Below are 26,442 nucleotides of genomic sequence, written 5' to 3'. Positions count from 1 at the left end.
TTTTGAAATTTAATACTATGTTTCCTGTGGGATTGAATCAAGAATGCTTCTGGAAAAGTTTTGTGTAAATATGTAAATATGAATGTGTTGTTTTAAGAGGAACAGTTTAAAAGTTTGTTATATATGTAATTAATTAATTACTTTATTATTCAATTAAGGTCTGGTATATATAGACCTGTAGCTTTTTAATGGGTGTACTCTGTTAAAGGCTTTTGGCCGAGGCGCTAGAGATTTTCTACAACTGGTGTTCTAAATAAATTCCTTCTACGGAGTTGCTGGACTGCTGTTTGTGGTTTTTCAATAATATTTGTCTGCTGTGGTTATTCTATGATGATGGGTCTACCTAGGATTTTCCTAGATACTCCATTGGAGATTTTACCAAAACCTATGGATAGTGCACTTACAAGTGTTGATGTTGCAATGATGGTGCCAGTGTAAATGAAATAGATAATGGGGTGTTGAACAAATGGACTAAAGATAGAAAGTTATGGAATCAGAACCCCTTTTCAAAAATTGGTAAGAAAGCAGAAACTTTAAATTCTCAAAGTATGCAGAGATATGAGGAGTTAGAAATTACTCGGGTTAAGAGCGCAGCTTGGGTTCATATATTGGTTGAGCGTGATCTCTTTAAAACAGAAACACATTACTAATATTATTTCACATGAAGAATTGCAACGTTTTCTGGTCAAAACCAATGAACAGCTGGTGAGTTACGAAAAAGAACTGATTGACAGGAAGAAGAACAAATTGATTCGACACGCGATGAGGACTTAAAACAAAAGGGCTTTCCCAGTTTGATCAGCAGAAGAAGTCAGTTCAAAAAAAGGGCGCTTACATCAGAAAGCATGGCTTCAGCAACGGAAGGTGATACAGATGAAGACTTTATTTACCGGGGGAAATATCGTATTTAAATAGGTTATAGAGGCAGAAAACGAAGCTGGAATGGGACAGCACAGGGCTACTATCCAGAGCAACGTACATTTCAACGGACAAATAAACGAGGCAAATGGGACTAGTAGTTCTAATTATTTTTCAGCATGTGAGTATGTAGTGAACCTGTGCAGCTCATATGTCTGTATTAATTAAAGGGTTGAAGTATATACCTACGGTTCTGCCTAGATTACATGAATTAAAAAGTGATGTCTTTCATTTTATACGAAAGTTAAAGTTGGCACATTTTTTTGCCACGGAAAGTGTCATTAATAGGGAAGATTATAATGTGGATGAATATAGTAGTAGTTCAAATGACAGTTTTTATTCTTGTTATTCTATGGAAGATGAAGTTGTTTGTAACAATGCTTATTGTAAGTTAAATACTGACAACATTAAAGTAAAAAGTGTTTTTGTTCCCTATTGTAATAATGAGAGTATACAGTGCTTAGATAAGTCATTAGATCATAACATACAAATAGCTTATGATAAGTTCATAAGTCAAGGTAAAAAATGTGTAAAGTATAATTTGAACAAAAATGAGTGGCAAGGCTTAATTAATTTAAGTAAAAATGCACAAATGGTATTTAAACCTGCTGACAAATGAATTATACTCAATACTTATCAATGTGTTACAAACATTTGAATGATAGCACAGTTTATCAGTGTATAGATATATCTGACTATGAGAAAGCTCAAGCTCTGTATATTGAGTTATTGGAAAAAGGTAAAAGACTGCATTATTTTTCAGTTAAAGATGTTAAAGATAAAAGAATGCCATGTTTTTACTGTTTGCCAAAGATGAACAATATCTCATGTTTATTACATGAATTTTGTTAAAAATTACCATCTTATGTTAAAGATGTCTTTGAATTTTTGACGAAAGTATACCAAGTTAAATGGGATGAGGAAATGTTTTTTATAGTAATAGATGTAGTAAGTCTCTATACAAATATCAAACATACAGATGGTATTAGAGCTGTGAAACATTTTTTAGGTGATAGTCCTATGGTAGAATACATTGTAGAATTAATTATGATGTGTTTACAGAATAATATATTTGAATTATATAGGCAGAAACAGGGAACAGCTATGGGGGCTCCATTTGCCCCATGTTATGCCAATATATTTATGGGCTTGTTTGAACAATATTATATCTATACAAATCAGTTTTTTCGGAAATATGTAATCAACTATCATAGATACATAGATGATCTCATTTTATTTGTAAAGGGGCATTGAGTTAGTTGATCAATTTATAAATGAAATACAAGTTAATAGTATGGGAATAAAATTTGATGGATTACAGAAAGGTAATAAGGTAAACTTTTGGATGTTGAATTAATAGAAAATACATAGAAAATTTCCAGAAAGTAATAACATATTACATGGAGAAACATCCTTTGCATACTATCAAATCTATCCCATATACTGAGTTTAATAGAATAATAAGATTATGTAGTGAGAATAGAGATAGAAATGTTGAATTATATGATAGTCTTCAGAGATTTAAGAAAAGGGGGTATGATGAAATGAATTTAAAAGAAAGTTTAAATAAAGTGTTGTATAGTAAGAATGAAAAATGCAGTTGGACATCTTATAAAAATAGTAACAGAATGGAGCAGGATAAAAATATATACTTTACTACTACGTATTCAGTAATATCAGAAGAAATTATAGATATAATTAAATCCAGTTGGAATATTACAAGAAAACAACAGAAGAAACTTTTGTTTTTTTTCAATAGGGAAGAAATATTAAAGATTTTATAAGATATTAGAAGGAATAAAAAAAAGAAAACAGTGTGTGTGGAAAAATGCACCATTGCAGATATGTGACTCGAAGGTTTGATAAAATTAATAACAAGAATTTTGAGACAAATGAATGTTTATGTTAGGAATTATAAAACAACTAGTCCTGTAGCTATACATTTTAATGAAATACATATGGGTAGTTTAGATGGTTTTCAGGCTACAATTTTAGATAGTGTTGTTTGTAATAAATTTATGAGTGATGAACAAGTTAAACAATTATTAAGGAAGAAATTGAATCAAGAATGCTTCTGGAAAAGTTTTGTGTAAATATGTAAATATGAATGTGTTGTTTTAAGAGGAACAGTTTAAAAGTTTGTTATATATGTAATTAATTAATTACTTTATTATTCAATTAAGGTCTGGTATAATTTTCTACAACTGGTGTTCTAAATAAATTCCTTCTACGGAGTTGCTGGACTGCTGTTTGTGGTTTTTCAATAATATTTGTCTGCTGTGGTTATTCTATCCAGAGTGATTAGTTTATGGCCAGATCTAACCAGCAAGGGGGTGACCTCTGGTGTGGAACACTGGTCACCCATGTTGGTGATGAGCAGGTCCAATATGTTGTCCCCTCTGGTGGGGGTGTTGACCAGTTGATCCAGGGCGTTTGAGTTTATAAATTCTAGGAAATGTTGGGCAAGGGAGTTTGTACTTGAGTAGTTCTCCCAGTTAATGTTTGGGTAATTGAAATCACCCAATATCAGGGTGTTTGGTAGGACCTTTATGTTTCCCAGTGTTTCTAGGAATGTGGAGTGGGGGTCCTGGGACATGGTGGGTGATCTCTAGCAAGCTGTAATTTGAATAGCAGTTTTGCCTGTTGTTAGTTGCGCGTGGATGATCTCTGAAGCATCTTGCTGTGTCACTAACCTGGAGGTGTGGGTATCCTTGATGAATATGGATAATACCCTGCCTTTTGTATTTCGATCAAGGTTTTGTGGCCAAAATGTATGGTATGAGTTATAGCCTGGTAGTGCTGGGGGGCTCTCTGGAGCCTTAAACCAGGTTTCTGTTACTGCACATATATCGATTTTCTCCATACTGAGGAGTGCCTTGAGTGCATGCATTTTGAGGTTTAGACTTCTGACATTGAGTAGCATTACCCTCAGTTTTTTGTTACTTGTGCTATTTATGGCAGTGGGTTTGTCTTTTGAGCCTTGCCTAAAAAAGGGACTATGGGGGTGGCAAGAGCCTTGGCCAGTATTCGAAAACCTAAGGGTGACAGGTGCAAGCCATCTCTAGCAAAGCAGCGTGGCTTGTCAAGCATGCCATCCCAGGCTGACAGACCTTGGATCCTCTTTGAATGACACCAGAAGCTTAGCCAATTGTTGAAACTGATCATTTTTTCTCTATACCGTGGTATCATTCTTGGTGAGGGCAGGATACTACTCAGGGTCAGGGTCATACCGGCCTGGGCTACATGTTCAGAGAGCTCCTCCATGTCTCTTTTCATGTAGTCCAGGGAGGTATGGCTCAGATCATTCACACCAACATGGACAATGACAGAGTCATATTTGTACTTGTTCTGGAGTGACCTGAGTGCTTGTGTTATGTGGCGGATCCTAGCACCCGACAAGCAGCTAACAGTAATCTTCTCCTTGTTCAGCCTAGTGAGTGGGACATCAGTGTGCCTGACTATAGAGTCACCTATTACTAGTGTGTTGGGTATGTTATTTTGCCTTAAGGGCTGTGATTGTGTGGCACACTGGTTTTGTGAAGTATGTGTTTCATGGTTTGTGTTGGGGGGTGGAGGTTGCTTGGATGTCTGCTTTGGAGATCTCTGTTGCTTTTGCAGATTTTTATTTAGAGCCTCTGAGTATGTTTTAGTGTATTTATGTGTGTTTTTTGTCAGTGCTGGTTTCATAGGTCTATGTGAGACTGGTGGTGTGATGCAAGTAATTCCCTTCTCCTCTTGACTGCCTGGTCCAGTCTTGGGTTGAGAGAGCTTAGCTTCCAGTTTGGCTGTATAATTGCATCTCTCGCATGTATTAGTGTTTGGTGGAAGGAGGAGAGAGGGTTGTCTGTGTACATGAGGCAATTGTAACATTGCTTCAAACTGCCCAGATTCACCAGTTGGACTGGAGAGTACACCTGAAACTGCCCTTTGGACATGCCTGGATAGGTACAGTGAGCTGTTATACTGATTGGCTGGTAAGGTCGAATAGAGAGCCTTGTCCTTCTCTACAGTATAGGAGGGTCTAGTGCTAAGGTTTATTAGTGCTTGCTATGAGTTTTGAGCAAGTGCTGGGATGAGAAGTGAATGGTTTGAGTGCTTAAGCTGAAAGTTTGTCTAGTTCCAAGGGAAAAACTGAAGACACAGAAACCTTGCAAATGCGGGTTTTATAGCAGGGAAATGAAATAGATAAAAATTAGCCTAAAATGGCCAATAAACTACTAATTTCTCGGCTGAAACCACTCCTCCAGGGACAGATAGGCTGTTCACTAACCTGAAAACTGGACTATACTAGCTTAGAAAGGTGGTAAAACTAGTATTTTTTTGTTTGTTTTTTTTCAGAAAATAAAGCAGACACAATAAAAAACACTTTAAATGCACAGAAGTAGCTATCACACTTGAGTGTGTAGCCTACAACAGTTAAACAGGTAATTTAAACACAAAAATGACTTTGTTAAAGTGCAGGCAGTAAAATAAGTACAATATGTAGCTGAAACAAGCTTTTTAAATCACAGAAACTCTAGAAAATTTGCGTTTTAGGCGGAATTAGCTAAAGGCAGCAAGAAAATGCAGAAAAATGATATTTAATCACTCCAAAGTCTCTCTTTTGTCTCTCTGTTGCTGTAGAACTCTGCAGGGCACCGGGCAGGAGCTTGCTGAGCTGTATACTAGCACAAAAACCTTGCAAATGAGGGTTTTGTGGCAGGGAAATGAAAGAGAGAGAAATTAGCCCAAAATGGCCAATGAACTACTAATTTCTGGGCTGAAACCACTCCTCCAAGGACAGATAGGCTGCTCAAAGCTCCCTCTCTCACAGTGAACAGAGAAACTTCCTTCTATCCAAGTAAGGTATGGGCAAACACAGAAGCTTGTAACACAGCCCTGAATTCAGCACTAACCTGAAAATTGGACTGTACTTGCTTAGAAAGGCGGAAAAACAAATATATATTTTATTTTTTTTGCAAACAACTTGTCAACCTATCAACTTGTTTCTAGTGTATAACATGGATGCCATCTGTGCATAAGTACCCACCCATTTTATATGTGTTTATTTCTGGGAGCCCATGGCTTCCTCACAGTCTTGTTGATCAAATCTTTAATCATTAGAGCACAAACACACAACTGTTATAACAACATACTAATGTTAGTAGTATCAGTTGTGTCAGTTCAACATTTGATTTGTGTGGTAAAGTTCACCAAATCTTGTGGCGGGAATGGCAGTGAGACAATTCAAGTTTTTGGCTTGTATCAAGGTTTTTGAACTGTGGTATAGTTTGGTTATATGTTTCTACAGTAGAATGCTCTGAAAAGAAAGAACAGCAATTTTTCACAACTATAGTATCTGGCCTTTTTCCATAGTTGTGCGACCACGAAGTTAATATTTTAATCAAGGGAGATGTGGGTGGTATGGGGATATGGGGATGTTGGGGGTAGCAATACATTGTTTGTTAGGAGTATGTCTTTGCCATTTTCTTATTTTATTATGCATAGTTTAATGGCTGAAGTTTTGCTGTCTCATCATACAGCCATATAAATGAGGGGTGAGTAACTGAGTATGAGAAAGCATCAAAGGTGGGTACAGCCGTCAGCAGTCACCTTTCATGTGAATTAATTTCCCTTTTTTTTGTAAGTGCGCATTGCCTTCAATGGCTAGCTAGTTTTGACCAAACTCTGAAGCCCTTACATTTGACTGTCCTGACTAATTCAATAAGAATTTTAGCCTGGTTAGCTTATTAGGTAGTTTGCTTTTTAATTTGGTTCCTTAAACTGGAATCAGATTGTTTCAGTTAGGACTTTTTTCTTTCAGTTGTGTAAAGGTCACAAATTATAGTTTAAACAATGATTATCAGACCTTTTAGATGCATTTTTTAATTTATAGATATTTGGTGCCTCTGTTCATGATAGGGCTAAAAAGATGAGTGTGTTTTGAAATCTTTTTGCTGGAGCTGTTCAGAAAGTTGGACTTGTTACTTTCATTAAGTTTCATAAATATGTACACAAAATTATTTGCATGCATTGTGGTAGGTTTATGATGGATTGTTTTTATGTTTTTGTAGTAATGCAACAGTAAATACTTTGCGGATATATATATCTGATCAGTTAAAAGTATCTTATTTTATGCAGAGACTTCGGGAACATGGCAGAGATGTAAAAATATTGAAAAAAGCACCGTGACAGCTTAGTATTCTAATAGACATGATGACCGTCCTACTGGTTTGGAACTATTACTTTGGAAAACCAAATGATGCATAGTACAAATAACAATGATGTTAAGGAACTGTAACCTTTCAAGGACAACCCTTTAATTCTAAATGCCAGAACTATATCTTTAATTTGGCTTAATAATGGGAGAAACTGGAAATGAGATATCTTAATTGTTCCTAAGTAGGTTTTTGTTTACTGTGAGTGTAACGTGTTTATACAAATATCTGAATGCTGTTCAGTCACTTTAATACTTTTGTTTTGCTCTCAACTTTCCTGTGCTTTTTTATGTTTGTTTTCATTATCATTCTATTGCCAGATATTATTAAAAATGAGAGAATACTAGAATTACAAGCTTGATAGTTTGGTTCTAATGGACTTCTTTTAAATTGTAGCTAATAATATATATGTTGGGGAATACCTTCAGCTCACCAAGGTTACTGATGTTAGACCAAGGTCAACTCTTAAGATGCTACTCAAAATAGTAGTCAACAATAGTTGTTTCTCCTATAGTCTTAATTAAATTTTTCCTTTTATAATACTTATGATAGATATATCTTGGTCTTCAATAGTTACCATTCCACTTTACACAAAGATTTAGTTTATACTATTATTAGAAACGTATGTTTGTTTACCTGCTAGGAATATAGGCAGCACTGAATTTAGAGCCTTTTTAAAATTCTTGTATATAGTTTTGATAGGCTGTTTTAATTGTCATTACATGGTTTCTCTAACTAAGAAAGAACATTTCTTCTGGCATGTGGAGGTGAGCAGTGTTGAAGTCAGTTCAGTTTCTTGAATTGTTTAGTGTATTAAATGTTTTCAAGTGGCCCTTGGCACTACTGTTATTTAAATTCAAATCTCCATCTTTTGTCTATGTCTTCTTTAAATTTAATTACATGTAAACATAACAACATATACTTCATAATGGTTTAGGCAGTATGCCAGCCTTAACATACAAATGCCTCTGTCTGCACAGGACTCAGCTTTATATACCCAGTAATATTAATACAACTGTAGTCCTCATTTAGATTAAATTATTAAAATGGGATTAATATCCTATTCTGGATTTAAAAGGCATTTGAGTACCTAGGAAAAGAAAATAATTGTTTTCATCTTTCTTCAGGTCAACTGCTAATATAACATTAATCAAAGAGAAACGTGAATTGTAGTCAGTGGTGTTTAATGCAGAAAAAAATAGATGCAGATAACTCTTGCTGCTGAAACTCATAATTAAAAAAAAGTAGATGTAGCTATCTTACTTAAGTAAATCAGCCAGTGCAACAGTCCTTACAGCTAAGTATGTTAAAATAGACACATTTTGTTACATTGTTTTTAAAATTCAAAAGGTCGATAAACTTATTTCATGCATATATACTCAATATTCAAATCAAGTCATACAATCTCCCATTCTAAATAAGTTTGAACATGATATAGGTGATGAGTGTAATTCAGCTATAGATGAATGTTTGCATAAAGATTCACATGCAGAGTCAGTTAACACTATGGCAATAACTGAAATCATGGGAAAGATGGATTAAAATTATCATTTTCATTTGTTATATCTTTATAAACAATTATTTACTTAACTGCAGTCCTTTGCACAAATCCTGGTCAAGAATCAATTTATTTTAGATCTCTAGTGTTCTTATCTTGGCTGTAACAGATTATATTATCTCTCCAACATTCTTTTTTTTTAACTTTCTGAAACAACTCTATTTACAAAGTATATAAATCCAACTAGGGAGATTACACAAGGAATAGAATGAAGGCTAAATTTAAAACTTTAATCCTGTTATCTATTCTTGATGTTGTGAATCAGATATTGCATACTTTTATAACCAAAATTGAAATCACCTCTAGTTTACACACAATATCACCCTCAGTTAATATAGAATTGAGGTTATTTCATTTCCTAAGCCTCTTTCTTCAATAAACTAAAATATGCAAAAATAAACTATCAAAGTTGCTAAGGACTTAGTGCAATGGTTAAGATCTATGCTTCACAGACACAAGATCTATTGATCAGTCCTGAGCTCTGGTCACCGTCTGTGTGAATTTTGCATGTTCTTTCCATGTCTGTGTGGGTTCAGACATGGATCTTCTAGTAGAACTTGAGAGGTATGTCAGTAGAATACAGCCAAAAATAAATGGAGTTGTTTTAGCAGCACAGAATTAGGTGATACCTACGGGGGAAGAGTTGTGTGGATCTACAGATTTAGGCATCAGCTGTGATGCACAGTATCCCTAGACAGGAAAACATAGACCCCAAACTGAGTGCTACTCAGGGCAGGTCACTTGGTAGTGTAAAAATTAGCACTGGGTGATTTGATGACATACACTAATGTTAACAAAAGGACATAGGTCTTTGCTGTGACTAAGTGGGTTGAGGACTCTGCCTGTTTCAGCCTACACCTGGGACCCACACTAATGGTGGTAAGGAGTCTACATGCCTTTGTTGGCTAGTGTGTATTGCTGTACAGCCCAGCATCCCTTGTTCAGTAAACTACTGGACAGTCATTGTCCAACTGCCCAGACCTGCCCTACTTCTGCCAAGCAAAAGTAGGGTATAATCAACTTGCCCCAAATGAACTACAGATTGCTACATTGAATATAGGTTCTCTGACTGTGGATGTGTATTGGAAATGAACAATGAGACGGTAAGGATTTTCTGTGTATCCAGAAGACAAGGTGGAAGGGTAGCACAGCAAAGTTTCCTGGCTTGGGATCCAAATTCTACAACTCGTAGGATGGACAGACTGGAAATGGTGTGGGAATCGTGGTGAGAGATAGTCCTCTGAAAACAGTGAGGGATGTCAACAGAATCAGTGACAAACATATGGCAATCAGACTACAGTGTAAAGATAAAGCAGTCTTTATGATGTCAGCCTGTAATTCACACCAGGGATGTGATGGTGAGCAATAGACAGCATTCAGGCAGCAGTTGAAAGACCTCCTTTATAAAAAGGGGAACAGATGTGTTCATTTTGATGATAGGGGCTACCTGAATGCTCATACTGGGATAGACAGAAAAGGTTATGAGGATTGCCTGGGTATGCATGGTAGCGACAAGAATAATGATAAATGAGATGCCTTTCTAGACATCTGTTTTTCAAAAAATAAGAGTTAGAAGACAAAGCATACTAAGAAAACCTGAGATTTTCTGCTGTACCTTAGACACTATAAAAAGAACATATTGCATAAGTTTTATGAAAATGCAAATAAGCAGATGACTAACACCATGGTTGGACCGAACCAAAAAATGGTATATTCTGTAAGACTAGAGCATTCCTTTTATTGCGACAGCTGTCTTCTACTTACTACCATTTCTGCTATGTTCTGCTTGCCTTAATAATAGGTCTATAACCACCTATTCTGCACAAGTTTTAGTAATTAATAGAACAGCTGGGTTCACAACTTGGCATTCTGGGATAGCATAGCACATCACTCTTTATCTTCACATAATTTCACTGGTTGGAATTTAGTAATTAATAAAACTGGAGTTTAATGTTTAATAAAATTTCTTCACAAGTTTCTTAATCAAAGTGCTCAGATCTTTCCAGCACTGCCACACTGCAGACAAACAAAGCATGATTTTAGAACTTCTGTCATGAAGCTTGTTTGTATTTGCTAAACAAGAAATAATGTTTGGTTGCATTTGTCATAGTAAACTCTGGAATATGCTTCCTCACAATATGAGGCGGCACATCCTAGACAGGAGGTCTTCAGAATGCATTAAAAACTTGTATTATCCAAATGAAATTGTCACTGTGGTAAAATGTAGCACAACATATGTAAGGACTTCTTTCTGCCCAATGCAAAGTCTGTGCTTTCATTCCTGATATTTACATAGGATGCCCGGTTCCTTTATTTCGGTTCTAACACATGAGAACAAATGCTGTCAATGTACTCTCACTCTGGGCCCAGTCAGACACTGTACATTATATATCTATCTAATATATATATATATATATATATATATATATATATATATATATATAATATATATATATATATATATAATATATATATATATATATATATATATATATATATGGGTCTACTTTACATGGTCGACATTCCAAAATATCGAAGACCATATGGCCAAGACCATATGATCGACATTTGAAATGTCGAACATGTAACAAAAACAAAAAAACAAGCACTTACCTTAACACTGCTAGCAGGGGGCAAGCTGCCCACACCCCCCTGTAACTTAAATATACCAACTTCAAGATCGCACTACAGTGCAGAAGATGGAAATCTTTCCATTCCGCACTATACAGAAATGCCAGTTCCGCATGGTCGGCATTTCAAATGTCGATCATATGGTCTCCCCCACCCTCTACTTAAATATACCAACTCCAGGATCGCACTACAGAGGAGGAAATGGCAAAGTTCCGAACACAGCCCAGTGATTGTTTTTCCCTGGGAAAAAAAATCGCTGTTCCGTGTGTCCGGGATTTAGAGATTTCAACTTTATTGGGTCGATTAAACAGTATTCGCTGAAATAATATAGATTCCATATACCACTGGGTTAATTAACACTAAACTTCATTTCTATCTGTTTACTTACAAAACTACTGGGTTTAATCTAGAACCACATATAAATTTAAACAATTATCTGCAATGATTCCTTTTCAAATACTGTTGGCAACATAAACACACTTGTTAACTATGCTGTTTCCCATCAGTACTGAATTTATCAAAAAGCCTTTTTTCTGAATGATAATTTTATAAGTTCTCCATAAAAGACAGGTTTGTTTCATTTCTTCTATTTTTTCATTGAATTCTGCTTACATCTTTATTCTCAAATTTTATATTTGATGCAAAAATTTCCTTCATTGGAAAATATATGCCCCTATCTTTTACATCACCTAAACGTTTACTTTTCTCTTTATTTAAAGCCATCCCTATCACCTGTACCCACTAATTTGTGCAAATTATTTCTTTTATCCAATTTTGGGGGGTTTTTTGCAATGATTATATCATCATCTACATTTGTTAACAGAAATGGATTTTATATCACTTCAGGTGCTATATAGCTTGCTTTATTCATTTTGTGATTTATTTCACATACTATCCCATTCATAACTAATGTAAAGAGTATACAACTAATTGGACATTACTGTCTTACACCACTCTTCATATGCACTTCTTGGATTAAGCAAACACAAGTATTTTCCTTTGTTTAGTATATGCTGACATATATAATTTTCTAACTTCCTTACTTATATTTTTTCATTATTACCCATAAGATTTCATGTCCAATTATATCAAATGCCTTATCAAGGTCTCCTATCATGATTTTCATTTTTGTACCCACAATTTCTCTAAATATCATTAATAATTATTGACAACCCTTCCCCTTTATACTATATATAGTATCTTCCATAATATTTTCCATTTTAGTTTTCAACTCTCTCTTGCATTATTTTCATAAAGATCTTATAATCATTATTATTATTCAATGCTATCAGTCTCCATTTTTTAATTGTCTTTAATTCTTTATACATAAAACCTCCATTTAATCATTCAAAACCAGTAAAAATATGTTTTTGACAATCCCTTAAATTTTTCTACATTTCATACCCTATTCCATCTGGTCCTATAGTCAAATCTATATTTACTTGTCCTAAAACTTTATCTAGCTCATTTAAAGAAAGTTCCTTTTCCAGCTCTTTATTATCTTTCTTTTAACTTTTTTACTCTCCATGTTTTTTTTTTCACTACCTTCTTTTTTTTAGGCATTTCTTTTGAATAGTGTAGTACAATATGTATAATCTTTTCATGAGATCTTTCTATTTCTTCTTTTACATTTTTTATTGGTGTCATTACACTACCATCTTCCTTTACTAATCTGCTTAATTAACTCGATGCTTCTCTTTTTCCATGTAGAAATGTCTTTGCTTATATAACAGTGGTTGTATTTTACTTTGTTTCATATAATTCTTTTCTTTATCAAAGTACTTTCTGTCATTATGTTCTAAATCTTCCAATGCATCGTTATATGCTCTTTTATATTTTTTCTTTCTGTACTTTTCTCACATCATACATTTTTCATATTTTTCCTTAAATATTCTCTACCATGCAGGCCAGTTTTTATAAAATGTGCTCATAGTAATATATTTCCATTACTGAATTACTGATCGCTTTCCTTCCTCATTCCATGCTTTCCCATTTATCCTTTTTACTCCTTTGCCTAATTTATATAGTCCATGTTTTCCTTTAACTCAAGCCATATTTCAAGATTATCAGACAATCCTGTTTCAACTACCTTTCCTTTGCCTATAACTAAACCTTCTGATACTATAAAGTTATCTATTTCAGTTCTGTACATACCCCTTTTTTAATCCCATGCATTTTTCTAAAGTTTTAACTTACCAGATCTTATAACTTCTAACATTTTTCTTATATCACTTCTTTTTATGTTTGCCTCTTAAATCATAATTAAAGTCTCCCATTATTATAATATTTATATTTAGCACTATATAGTCTAAAATCTGAAGACATAAGCCTTCCCTTTCTTTACAATTAGTATAGGCATATAACATTATAATTCTGTGAAGACTGGGTGAAGATAGGTGAAGGCTGCCAGCCTAGCCAGATAGAATTTTGGAGATAATTCTGTCATCTGTAAATATTAATGTAAACCACAGGCTTGTGTCTTAAATGGCAAAAATAGTGTTACATGTGGAACTGAAAAAAATGTAAGAACAGTGCACTTTACTGACCAAGTAAAGCTTGTTGTGACCCTTTGATGTTAAAACTCAGAGCCAGTTAGTCTAGACTGAGGCATCCTGCCTATTGTTTTAAGGCCAGAATTAATGGCCATAATTTGCATGCATAAATGTCCTTTATTGCTCTGGTTTCTGCCCAGAGGTGAAGAATGTAAATGTAGTTTCTGTTAGCCAGGGAAGTATGAAAAATGATGTAATGTGAACAAGGAATGTGATTTTTAAAAACAGAGAGAATCAGAGAGCATTAAGCATTTTTGTCTTAACCATCCAACTCATCAGCACTGTCTTGCCCCTATATGTAAGTTTATCTTAGACTTATGTTTTCTCTTAGTCTAATCTTTCTAGTTTCTAGCTATTTCTAAGTGTTTTTCTGTGATGTCAGAACTCTAATACTGAATTATTTTAAGTATTTCTGTGTGATCTGTGAATTCTTGACTAGCACTGTGTAGTAAAAAGTATTGTCTTGTGTTTTGACTATTTGTTATTAAATATTTTAAACCCTTTCAACTGTGGTTGTTTTTTCTTTTACTGCCTCCCAGTTTATATTTTCTTCATCACTTATTTCAAAACCATCTTCTATGTCCTCTTTATTTTTTTTCTCATCTAATTTTTCTTCTATTTCTACTGCTTCTAAATTTCTTCTCTTTGTTTATTTTATTCTCTTTCTTTTTCCTTACTCATATAATAATTTTGCAGCCAATACATAAATGTCCAATTGTGTACTTTTATAACATTTCAGTTCACATTTTTACATCATGTCCCATTTCCCCACAAATGTAACATTTTATCTTGTCATGGTTACTTATCATTCCCATTCACATTTATCCTGCTTGGTATATGTAAACATTTTTTTCTTTCTGTTTTAACACAGTGTCACAATCCCAGCCACAGGTCCATAAACCCCCTTTTGCCATAAATATTGGAATGTCCAGTACTTCTTTACATAACGTTTTCAAATGGCCCTTCAAAATCTCTCTTTCTACCTCTGTTTCAAATTGTACATAGATTTTCTTTTCTACTTCCCTATTAATTGTTTTTATCACATCAAGATTCCATGGATTGCAGTCTTTCTTTATTTCATATTCTCCAAGAAAATTTTCCATTGGAAAAACAATTTCAAATAAAATGTCACTAAATGCCTGTTTGTTAATAAGAATAAGTGCTTTTACCTCATGCACTTTTATACCTAATTAAATTGTTCCATACTTCATACCTGTCAATTTCTTTGTCTTCTTTGCTTTGAATCCTTACTGCATACTTCCATTTTTCATTTTCTTCTGACTTTTTTTCTGCTACCCCCATTTTGCCTTCTTTTACTTATTCTGCATACATTTTCTTTTCCACCTCACCACTTCAGGATTGTCTCTGCATCATCATTATGTATTTTCTCCATTGTATCCTCCAGAAAACATCTTCATTTTCTGGCTTACTCTGCATCACCATTTCTTTAAGTAAATCATCAGACAACCTTCCTGACTAGAACTGGAGGGTTGTAATTATACATCCATCATTTTGCTAGAGCTGCTCAGAGTTTGACTTCAGATCTCATGCTAAGGACACCAATCTGAACAAAATCCAAGGTATCCTGTGAATTCTACTGAAAAATAAGTATTTTTATAACCTGCTTTGCACTTTTAAAGTCTTGCAACTGTTTTGCCACATACTTTAAACTGTTTTTATTTTTTGTGACTCTGTTTTCTGCACTGCCTGTTTGCAGTACTTGAACAATTTACAGTATAGGGCAGACCTCTCAACTGTCCCGAATTACTCGTTTTTACTGAGTTTTGGGGTCCAGATAATGGGGTGCCATGATTCCCGAGTGGCACCCCTTCAATTCCGATTTATTTACGCTTTTTATTTTTTTAATTTTCGCGCTTCGTGAGCTGACATCATCGCGTGCGTGATGACGTCAGCTCCACCAGCCTGTTGGACTTCAGCTCGCACTCGTACTTATCACGTACCACATATTTCCGGCTCTGGGTTCAAATGCTTTTGCGAGCGGCAATCACCAGAGCCGGAAATGTTTTTGCTGGCTGGATGATGGATCTATTTAGTTAGCAAAGTTAGCAAAGAAGAGCAAAGAAGAGCTGGAAAGGATTTTGCTGGCTGGATCTATTTATTTAGCAGAGAAGGCGCTCGAGGAAAGGAGTTTGAAGACACTGGCTGGATTATTTATTTAGAAGATGTTCGCGAGCTGGGATTTTATTTAGAAGAAGACGGACGCTCGCTGGATGTAATGTGTGTGTGTGTGTGTGTGTGTGTGTGTGTGTGTGTGTGTGTGTGTGTGTGTGTGTGTGTGCACATATGCATATATGTGATGAGTCTGTGTATGTTTGAGTATGTACAGAGAATTGCTAGCTGCCAGATGTCACACATACACACACACACACTCACATACACATACACACATTCTTGGGGGCCGGGGGGAGGCGTATGGCAAGTGTCTGAGATGCGACTCTCGAGGTGGTAGGTATGCCATGTCATATACTATTTTTTCTTGTAAAGGGGTGAAAGTGCCACTGTGTAATTGTGGCTTGATGCAGAGGTGGATATTTTGGGGGTTTCAAACATAATTTTCACCTGTGATATTTTGCTACTACATAACCATGATATGTGACTACTGTGTTTGCTTGTTGCACTCAGATTAATCATCCTCACTGAAAGGGATATTAAGGGATATTAAATTAATTAGAATGTAAGAAACACATATAGAGGCAGATGAGGACAATTTACCACAAATGACCCCTTCTACACAACAGATGCCACCCATATGTCCTTAGTTCTTGTAGCAAGAGCTTATCAATAACAATGACATTTTCTATACCCTACTATCCATCTGTCCCGAAAACTTGCAGACCTGTGAACTCAAGGGTAACATAGTTTTATATAGTTGAAGGGAATGCTATGGGGTATGCCGTATGACAACTGTAGGGGCAGAAATGGAATACAGACAGCATGTGCCAAAGTGTACTTATAGGTGTAGACAAGCAGCTCTGATACCATGATTTGGAGTCACCTTGGGAAAAAAATACTGTTATAGCATTACTGTTGAATGGGTTGGAGCCTAATATGAATGTGTATTTTATCTGTACTCTGTCTCCTTGTCAAAGGGAGATCACTTTCACAAACTAGGATTAGTGAAAGCAGGTTTTCTGACTTAAGGCTACATTCAGTAAGATGTAGAAAACTTTTCTGATTTGAAAAATAATTTAAAATGTGTTTGTCTGTCTATCTTGGTGTTTGGGCGAGACAATCTTGAAGGGAAATGGAGGATTACTCTTCCAAGCTACAGTATTTGAAATTTCGTAGTTTAAACTTTAGCTTTTTTAGAAACAGGCTCTGCCTGACCTTTAAAGCATTTGACAATGATCTAGTAAGAGTTATGTTTGGGTTACATATGTATATTAAGCTCAAAATGTACAGGCAAATTAATACTGTATTTGTTGGACCAAATGTAAGCATGTAAAAGAAGGAAGTTTTATTACAGAGATTTTTTTTTTTTTTGGGGAATAAATTACAATTTGGCACATACTGTAAGGATATCAACATTCTCCAGGCTATTTAAAGATAATCAATTTTTGGGTAGAGTGTCATGTATATTAAACTAAAGTTTTTGAGTAGATGTTCCGTGTTGGCAAATAGGCCTTAATACAGGTTACTGCATACAGATGAACATGTTGCAGGCATGGGGAGCATGGGTTCTGTCTCAGAAAAATACAGATTTGAACTGAGTTGCGAAAGGAGTAATTTATTGAGAAGTTCAGGTGTTTGAAAGGAGAACATAAGTTGGCCTAGCAAGTACCACTCCCTATACTTGATGTATGTGATGGTAGGTGACTTTGGTTGTGGTGTGGGTTATAATGCTGTTTCAATGAATGTGAGTTTCAAGGGCAGAGAAGATTTAATGCCAAGTCTATTTTCATTGTGAGACAGTATTGCTTTGTTTAGCAACCAGATGTTTATTAGTGTTTGCATTGTGCTATAAAATGTAAAAATAAAATCCATGTAATCATTGTAGAAGTAAAGCAGTATACACAAATTAGTGTTTATGGTAAATGGCATGAAATAGCCAGGTAATGGAACATTGGAATGGCTGCAGGGGAACTCTGGTGCTATGTTTTGGTTTTCTGGTCTTCATTTTGCATTTGAGTTGGTATCCCACAATTCCATTGGAGTGGGTGGGGTTACACAATTGTGTATGCAAATTAAATGTTAATCAGCGTACAGATTTGTACCTATTTTTCATGGGCCTTGTCCAGATTTTTGATGTTTCCAGGTTTAGAGGTATGGTATAGGGTAAATCCAGACTTGCTGAATCTAGATTGTTTGGCATTTTCGGAGCACTAAAGCCAGCAATCTTACATTAAGACAGGCCTCCTGCACCCTTGTTGCTGAAGAGTGTAGTCAAGGACCCATCTGAGTTGGGGATCCTTGGAACAAGGCTCAGTCTTGGGCTTTCCTATTGGTTGGATTGTTTGAAAACTGTTTGACTTAGCTACTATCTAAACACAGCATTTGCTGTGGTTTGTGCTCAGTTTACCAGAGCTGCTCAGAGTTTGGCATCCTTACTTAGAGGTTGGATCATTTAAAAACTGTTTTACTTAGTTGATACTTAAACACATCATTTGTACATAGCTGTGCATTGTGCAATGGGGGCTAGCACTGCCATGTATAGACACAAATGCAAAAAAAAACTCAAATTTTCTCTTCTAAGCGTGCACGATGCAGTTATGCACTTCTGTCCTGAGAGCAATCCAGCTGCACTTTGAGGCACCGGTTCAGGTTTCTACCCCTAAATTTCCTATATATTAGCTGATTTTAATGGAAGGTCAGTTTCCCACTGTTTCTCCAGCCAGCCTGATTGACAGGGGTATCCTGAGGCAATGTAGCAATTGCCTCATGTATACAATGTACTACTCCTAAAACATGCAAATACAATATGTGAGAGATGTATCTATACTATGAATCTGGAATCAATGTTCTCTCTGTCTCCAATGTAACAACATACCAAATACCATGCACCCGCACTCTACCTTCCACACATACCAAGCACACAACACATAAACCCACATACACAGAGGTACTGAGTAAGAATGTACCAAAAGAGCAAACCTTCAGCACACAATAACACATGCATCAGTATCTCACCCAGTAAGTCCCTAAGGCAGAACATATCTAAATCAAGTGTCTTAGTCACAAGTGACTCCATAGTATCATACCTCTCAACTATTCCAGATTTTTGCAGAATGCCCAGATGTTTTGGCTCATATTTTTTATCTGCTCCTCATAATAAAAGTTGTGTTTTTATGGCAATTTACTGGGATGATCTGAGGACTGAAGTCACTAAAAATAGCATATATTTTAGTTTCAGACTTCAAAGCCTTCAGAAAATGTATGTCCCTATTTTAGGCCTTTGTCCCCCCCATTTTGTTGGGCTTTGTCCAGATTTCTTGCACTAAGTGGTTGAGAGGTATGCTCCATAGTGAGATGCACAGATGCCCCCCCTCACTAGACTGGACAAGGAGAAGGTCACAGTCAGCTGCCTGCCTGGTGCCAGGATCCACCAAATCATGCATGTGCTCAAGTCTCTCAACAAGAAGTACTGTTATGACTCTGTCATAGTCCATGTTGGAGTGAATGACTTGAGGAGTACCTCACTGGACTATATGAAGAGAGACATGATGGCGCTTTCAGATTGTATCCCAGAAATGTTTGTTCGTAGCCAAGAAAGGTATATCCCTAGCTTTATGCAACATTCTTCCCTCACCCAAGAAGATGTTACAGTGCTGTGTTGTCTTTCGGCTTTTCCCGGTTAGAGGTCGCCACAGCGGAACTCCGGTCTGCTAATGATTGGCAGTAGATTCTTACATGCTGAGTTGCCAGCCCTGATGCACAACCTTCAACGAAGGTATGCCCATTCACGCATGTATCCACACAGAAGACGCTGTAACTGAGAATCGAACAGGACAACGTCTTACTGTGAGGTGACAATGCTACCACAGCACCACCACCGCAGTAGAAGATGATGTTACAGTGCAAACAAAAATGATTGACTTCAACAATTGGCTTAGCTTCTGGTGTCAATCTAGGGGAATTCAGTATCTGACAGCCTGAGATGATATGGTCAACAGACCATGCTGCTTCACCAGAAATGGTCTTCGCCTGTCGCCTCTAGGTTTTAAGTTGTTGGCAAAGGTACTTGCCTTCCCCATAATGCCCATTTTGGCAATGTCATATGAATAAAATTCCCAACATACAAATATCCTCCAGAAACAAACTCAGGGTTATGCTGCTTAATGCTAGGAGTCTAAATCAGAAACTGCAGTCAATTGAAGCCCTTCTCACCATGGAAAATTCTGATATCTGTGCAATCACAGAGACATGTTTCAAGGCCTCAGAGTACCCTGGCCATGCAGGGCTATAATGCATTCCACATGTTCAAACCACACAAAGAACATGAGAAAGCCAAGGGAAGAGAAGTGTCCATCTCCATTAAAGACAAATCCTCTAGACTGGTTAAACAGTACAACTCCCTAGAGTTACTCCAAGTCCAACTTTAACTGGAGAAAAGACCCCCCCTCCACATCATTGTTAGCTATAGGTCCCCCACCATGAACCATGAAAACCACACAGCCTACCTGGACTTACTTGAGTCACTCTCAGTACAGCCAAATACTCTGGTCATGGGTGACTTTAACTATCCTTCCATCGACTGGACAACATATATGAGCACAAAAGCACTTGCTCAAAGGTTCCTGGACTTGAACACAAATGCTTTGGAGCAGATGGTGAGCTCCCTCACAAGAGGCTCTTATATCCTTGACATAGTGCTCACCAGCATGGGGGGTCACTGCACCACCCCATGTGTGGGGCCCTCCTTGGTAAAGTCCGATCATAAATTAGTCTCATTCAAAATAATGAATGTACCTGACTCACCTCAGGAGGAAAAAGGTTAAAAAATGTCTCCAAAGCAAACTATAGCCTACTGCGCAATGGCACCAATAGTTTCAGACCCCCTGCCAACACTGACAGCAGTGACCCCTATACAGAGGTATACACAAATATCCTGTATAAACACCTATATAAATGGTATAGAGTAAGCCCTACCAGAACAGATCAAATTAAGATCCTCACAAAAACTTAAGCCTCCCTGGTGGACATTTAGCATAAATAGGTTATACAATAAGAGAAAGAAACTGCTGTCAAAAAATGTGAGGGAATGGTCCCAGCAAAGGAAAAACTCCCTCCAAAGATTAAACAGGCAGATTAGGCATCTTGTAAAGTCCTCTAAAGCTAATTATGAAACTAAATTTTTATCCCTAGCTAAGGAAAATCACAAAGCAATCTTTGGCTATGTTCAAAATCTAAAAGGGAAGGCCCAGCTTTGTACCGAACTAGCTGTGGACAGTAACACTTATACTGAACCTGAGGACATCTCCAACCTGCAAGTGGACAGGTTTGGCAAAATATTCACCTTGCTGTCCCCACCAGTCATACCCCATAACATACCAGCCATCAAGTCTCTGCCTAGTATCTCCAAAGAGCAGGTCATAGTCAAACTCTCCAAGGCCAGAAACACTGCCTGTATGGGACTGCATAACATCCCAGACTGCTATTAAATGGTCTAAAACAGGAGTTAGCGGAACTGCTGAGCAGGCTCTTCAATCTCAGTCTAAGCACTGGCTTTGTCCCAGCTGAGTGGAAATCAGCAACAGTTATCCCCTTGCACAAAGGGGGTACCTCAACTATAGATACACAAGTCTAACTGGCCTTATCTGCAAGACCATGGAGAGAATCATCATGGACCTTGTCAATAAGGATACAGGTGACCTTCAAACTCTTGACCCAATCTAGTTTGGCTTGATTAAGTGTAGATCTTGCCTGCTAAACTTGGTGGACTTATTCGAGAAGGTCACCAAGGCCCTGTATGAAGGAAAAATGGTTCACACTGCCTATCTACCTAGCCAAGGCCTGTGACACAATCTCACACTCAGGCATCACTGAGAAACTCACTCGGCTGGGGATCAACCCTTGCGTCACTAGATGGGGTGCCAACTGGCTCACAAATGGAACACATGCAGTCAAAATTGGGGATGCCAACTCTACTATCAGACCTTTTTCCAGTGGTGTTCCACAGGGATCTGTGCTATGCCCCCTACTGTTTGGTATCTGTTTTTCAGAAGTCCAGGTGAATATTGATGGCGTGTGGCGTACCAAGTTTACTGATGACTGCAAACTGAGTGCAATCATTGAATTCCCTCAAAGATGTCAACATACTACAAAATGGGCTTACACAGACATATGATTGGTGTCAAAGCCTTGGACTTAAACTAAACTCAAAAAATGCATTATCATCCCCTTTGGCAAAGGAGAAACCCCTGCTAATTACAATATTAATAATATTCCCTATGTTCAAACCCAGTGATGAGAGATTTAGGAACACAAGTTGATAGCCTTAATTTTGATCATCAGGTGTCGACAGTAGTAAGGAAGGCCTTCTACATTGCACACCTCATAAGCAAGGGTGTAGCATCCAAAGCTAAGGAGGTTAGAACTCCCCCTGTATTCGTCTCTCATCAGACCACTAGTAAAGTACAATGCTCCCTTCTGTATGTACCTCACCAGATTTCTGCAGCAACTGGAGAGACCTCAGAGGTTTCTCACCAAGAAAATTCAGGACCCTACAATACATGACCTACACAGACAGACTAAAGGCCCTATCGCTTTATTCCTTGTCAAATAGACTGCTTAGAAGTAATTTCTGCCTGACCTACAGAGCAGTTTCAGACCCTGCTTTGATGAAATTGCTGCACATCCACAAATCCGATGGGAGAAGATTCACTTGCTTTAGGGATCTTAACCTTGCCTGTAATATTAACAAGACATGCTAGAGCTACAGATATGTCTCCCAGAGGTTGCCACTCCTCTGGAACAAACTCCCTATTCATGTAAAACAGAGCTCCTCAATGACCCTATTTAAGCGTAACCTGGACAATTGGATGGGTAACTGTAAACACTGGAGGTTTCACCTTTGTCCCTCTTAGACAGGGGCAGCCGGTGCTGATCTTAGATTTACAAACATAGACTGTATATCTTGGTCCATAAGGGAACAAGGGTATAACATGGCTAGAGTTGTAGAGGCCTTAGGGCCAATAACCAAGTAACTTCCTGTTGAAACTATGATCCTATTTACTGACTCATCTCCATCAAACAGATTTCTTTTAAACTGCTGCTCAGAATCCTGCACAGTCTCAGTATTTGCCTTGTCCATTTCTCTCACCTCTCCAACAGCCTCTCTGTTTTTCCGGGCCACCTCTGCACCTAGAACAGAAACAAGTAGTGCTGTTGCAAAATGGATCCCACTCACAACATTGACAAGTAGGTGAAGTTCCCCAATGCACTGGCCAAATTTCCCCTAATAGTATAAGTACCAAGTCTATATTATATATTCAAAGTTTCAAAACTTCGAACCTCATATGTTCGGCAACATATGAGCGAAGTTTGAAACATCAAAAATATATTAAAAAATTTTAAAATAAAAACAAAATTTACCTCAATGCTGTGAGCAGGGGGGCAAGCCCCTCCTGCACCCGCACACCCCCGCTACTTAAATATACCAACTCCGATATTGCACATCAGTGCAGAAAAGTGAAATTTTCTCATTCTGCACCGTATGGAGCCGTTGCTTTTCACATTCGAACATTTTAAAGTTTAATCATATGGTGTTGACCATATGACATTCGAACTTTAAAAAGTTTGAGTAATTAATAGGGACCCTAAGTACCACTTCTGGTCTCTCCTGAAAACATGTTACTAACCTAGTGGGACTAGCTCAGTCAAAAAAGGATAAATAAAATCTTCAGGACTCTGTTGAAAATGGTATTTCCCAGCATGACTTTCCTGATTAACAAATACTACATTTCATGCTTTATTTGTCCCCAATTGATGTGACCGTCAGGTTGCAGCTATGCTGTATTGTTTATTACCTTCTTTACCTGGCTTTACCCTACCCGCAGTAGTGGTGCTGCGGTAGCGTTGTCACCTCACAGCAAGACGTTGTCCCGTTCGATTCTCGGCTAGAGCGTCTTCTGTGTGGAGGCATGCGTGAATGAGCGTGCCTTCGTTGAAGGTTGTGCATCAGGGCTGGTAACTCGGCATGTAAAAATCCACTACCAAACATTAGCAGACCGGAGTTCCGCTGTGGCGACCCCTAACCGGGATAAGCCGAAAGACACAACAACAACAACAACAACATGGCTTTACCCTGATGGGCCTGTAGGAAGTAGAGCAATATTTTGTTTTGACATAAGTTATCACCCTCATTGGTCTTCTTACTGTGTCTTCATTTGTTTTTTATTTTCTCCACAGAAGCTCATCATCCCCCACAATAAGTGCAAGAAGATCTTTAAAATCTAAAGATGTACCCATCTGAAATAATCAGACCATACCCTTGTGTAAGTTGCTTAACCTGTTCAGTCAGCTTCCATGTGCATCATACCCAGGTAGCCCACCCACCTTGACTTCATAATTCTGTACTGCACTGTCTCCATTCACTGTGTGGGGATGAATAATGGTACACAGGTTTGGTTATCTAACTGTAGTGGATATATTGCAAGGTATATTGGTAGCATAACAGCAATAAGCATAAAGTTTTGGGCGTGTCTAACACGATTTGAGTTTGAGTCATACAGTCAGCACTTGTTTATTTTGTATTGCTAAATAGGTGATTTATTCTGTTTTAAGACATTCTACCTCATCTCTATAGTTATATCATTACTTTATTAAGTTAGAATGCACTGAAAATCGCAATATTAGACAATCATAATAAGAAGAGATGGAAACTGATATTACTTGTGCTGTGGTGGCAGAACAAATACAAATATTATTTCACATGTTCTGGGATGAATGAGCAGCCTATCTTAATGCCATCTTTGAATGGACACATTATTACCACATAAATAAAATTTCAATAAACAAGTCCCAAAGAGAGGATCGGTCTTGATAAGATCAGAATTTTGAAATGGCCACAGACGAAAGATTACTAATTAAATTATACACTGCTAAGCAATATTTTCAAAACTAACTAAAATTTGCTCTACACGTTCCATATTCTAAACCTGGATGCTCAGTGAATCATGTTTTTTTTTAATTCTATAAAGTAATCCCATTGAATAAAATCTGTTGTAATTGTATTAACTTTTGTTGTATTTTGAGGATCTTTTTTTTACTTTTATCCAGAATATCTTGACAAGAACAGAGCCCAAATCAGAACAAGAAGAGTCTGCTGCCAAAGCTCTTCGAGAGGTTTCAAAGGTAAGATGGCTGTAGTCTGTTATACTTCGGTAATATCTGAAGGTATTGACAGTATTAGGGTAACCCAGAGGATTAAGCAGTGCAATAAAACTGGGGGAATGCATGCAATAGGCATATTACTTCTTTATCGGTCTATAAATTGCTAGTACTGCCTACCAAGTAAAGTGTTGTTAGGTTTCAAAGGCGAGCACCAAAAAAGACATAATTTAATTATAAAATGTATTTATATATTATTTGACTCTTGTTTTGAAATGTTTTTGTTCTTGTCTGCCTTACATTTTTTCTATACTTCTGCTTGACCCCGGAAGGCTTAACAATTAAATACAGAAAGTTGAACTTTCCAGTTCATGCCATTACCTAACCTGAGAAACACTAATGACATCTCACATACCACTGAGTATAAGTGTTTTGCCTACTGTGCATCAAGAATACAAACTCTTTCTAATTCAGTCACCTTTTATTGAGCCACAATCAGATGAGAGTAGTGTCCGGCAAACATAACTTGTGTAACTTTCCCAAAGGTTGTGTGAACTCAGAAAAAAACAAGTTTTGGGGCAGAAGTGGTGGGGGCTCTGTCACCCATATAAAAATATGAATATTTTTGAGAGGCTTTGTTTAACCTAGTTGGCATGTTCATCTGGGGTTCACTAGAAACTAACTTAATCAGCTAAAATGTATACCCCTGAAGACAGCTGATGTACATTTTGTGGCCTGTATAAAGTGTGGACTTCTTGATTTTTGTTTGAGGACTACTTGTGCTGCTTTCCCCTCTACATTTCAGGTTGGATCTGAAAGGTGACAACTGTTTATATTAATTTAGTCTGACAAATAAAAATCTGTATACTAAGCTATTACAGGTGAGGTGAAGTGCAATATGTGTGTTCATCAAGTTAAACATTGCTAAGTGACATTGGTATTTTTAGAAAATTTTGTTAGAAATTTGAATTAATGATGCTAGTTCATGGATGCAACCAACAAACATTTTAGCTTGAAGAGTGGTGTTATATATGTGATGATGTGCGGTACTGACAACTCTACCAGGAGAAGTAGGGCAGTGGATGTGTAACACATGCCAGCATAGCTAGCTGGATTTTTGTAAATAATTCTATGGCATTTGTATGTCAAAATTATTTCTACAGGTGCCTGTGTTGAAAATGTATTTATAAAGCTGCTTGTGTTAAAAATGTACCAACAATGGGTCCTGCTGGACAGCAAAGAAAGACACACCTGTATGTCAGACTGTACTGTAACTGTTGAAATCAATATATTGCAA

General features: G+C 36.9%; 1 protein-coding gene across 2 annotated transcripts in view; it reads left to right on the top strand.

Moving 5' to 3' along the window:
* Positions 1-26,442, top strand: part of LOC122800943 (ephexin-1-like) — an 822,598-nt gene that overhangs the window by 670,709 nt on the left and 125,447 nt on the right. For both annotated transcript variants that reach the window (XM_044070328.1, XM_044070327.1), the window contains one exon: positions 25,095-25,169. In XM_044070328.1, coding sequence (XP_043926263.1) covers positions 25,095-25,169 — 75 coding nt within the window. The remainder of the gene's footprint in view (positions 1-25,094; positions 25,170-26,442) is intronic.

This window comes from Protopterus annectens, chromosome 4.part1, assembly GCF_019279795.1.
Source record: "Protopterus annectens isolate FY-2018-M chromosome 4.part1, PAN1.0, whole genome shotgun sequence".
In the NCBI taxonomy this organism is placed as follows: Eukaryota; Metazoa; Chordata; order Ceratodontiformes; family Protopteridae; genus Protopterus; species Protopterus annectens.
The sequence above is the reverse complement of the archived record's forward strand: the minus strand, read 5'-3'. Positions and strand labels throughout refer to the sequence as shown.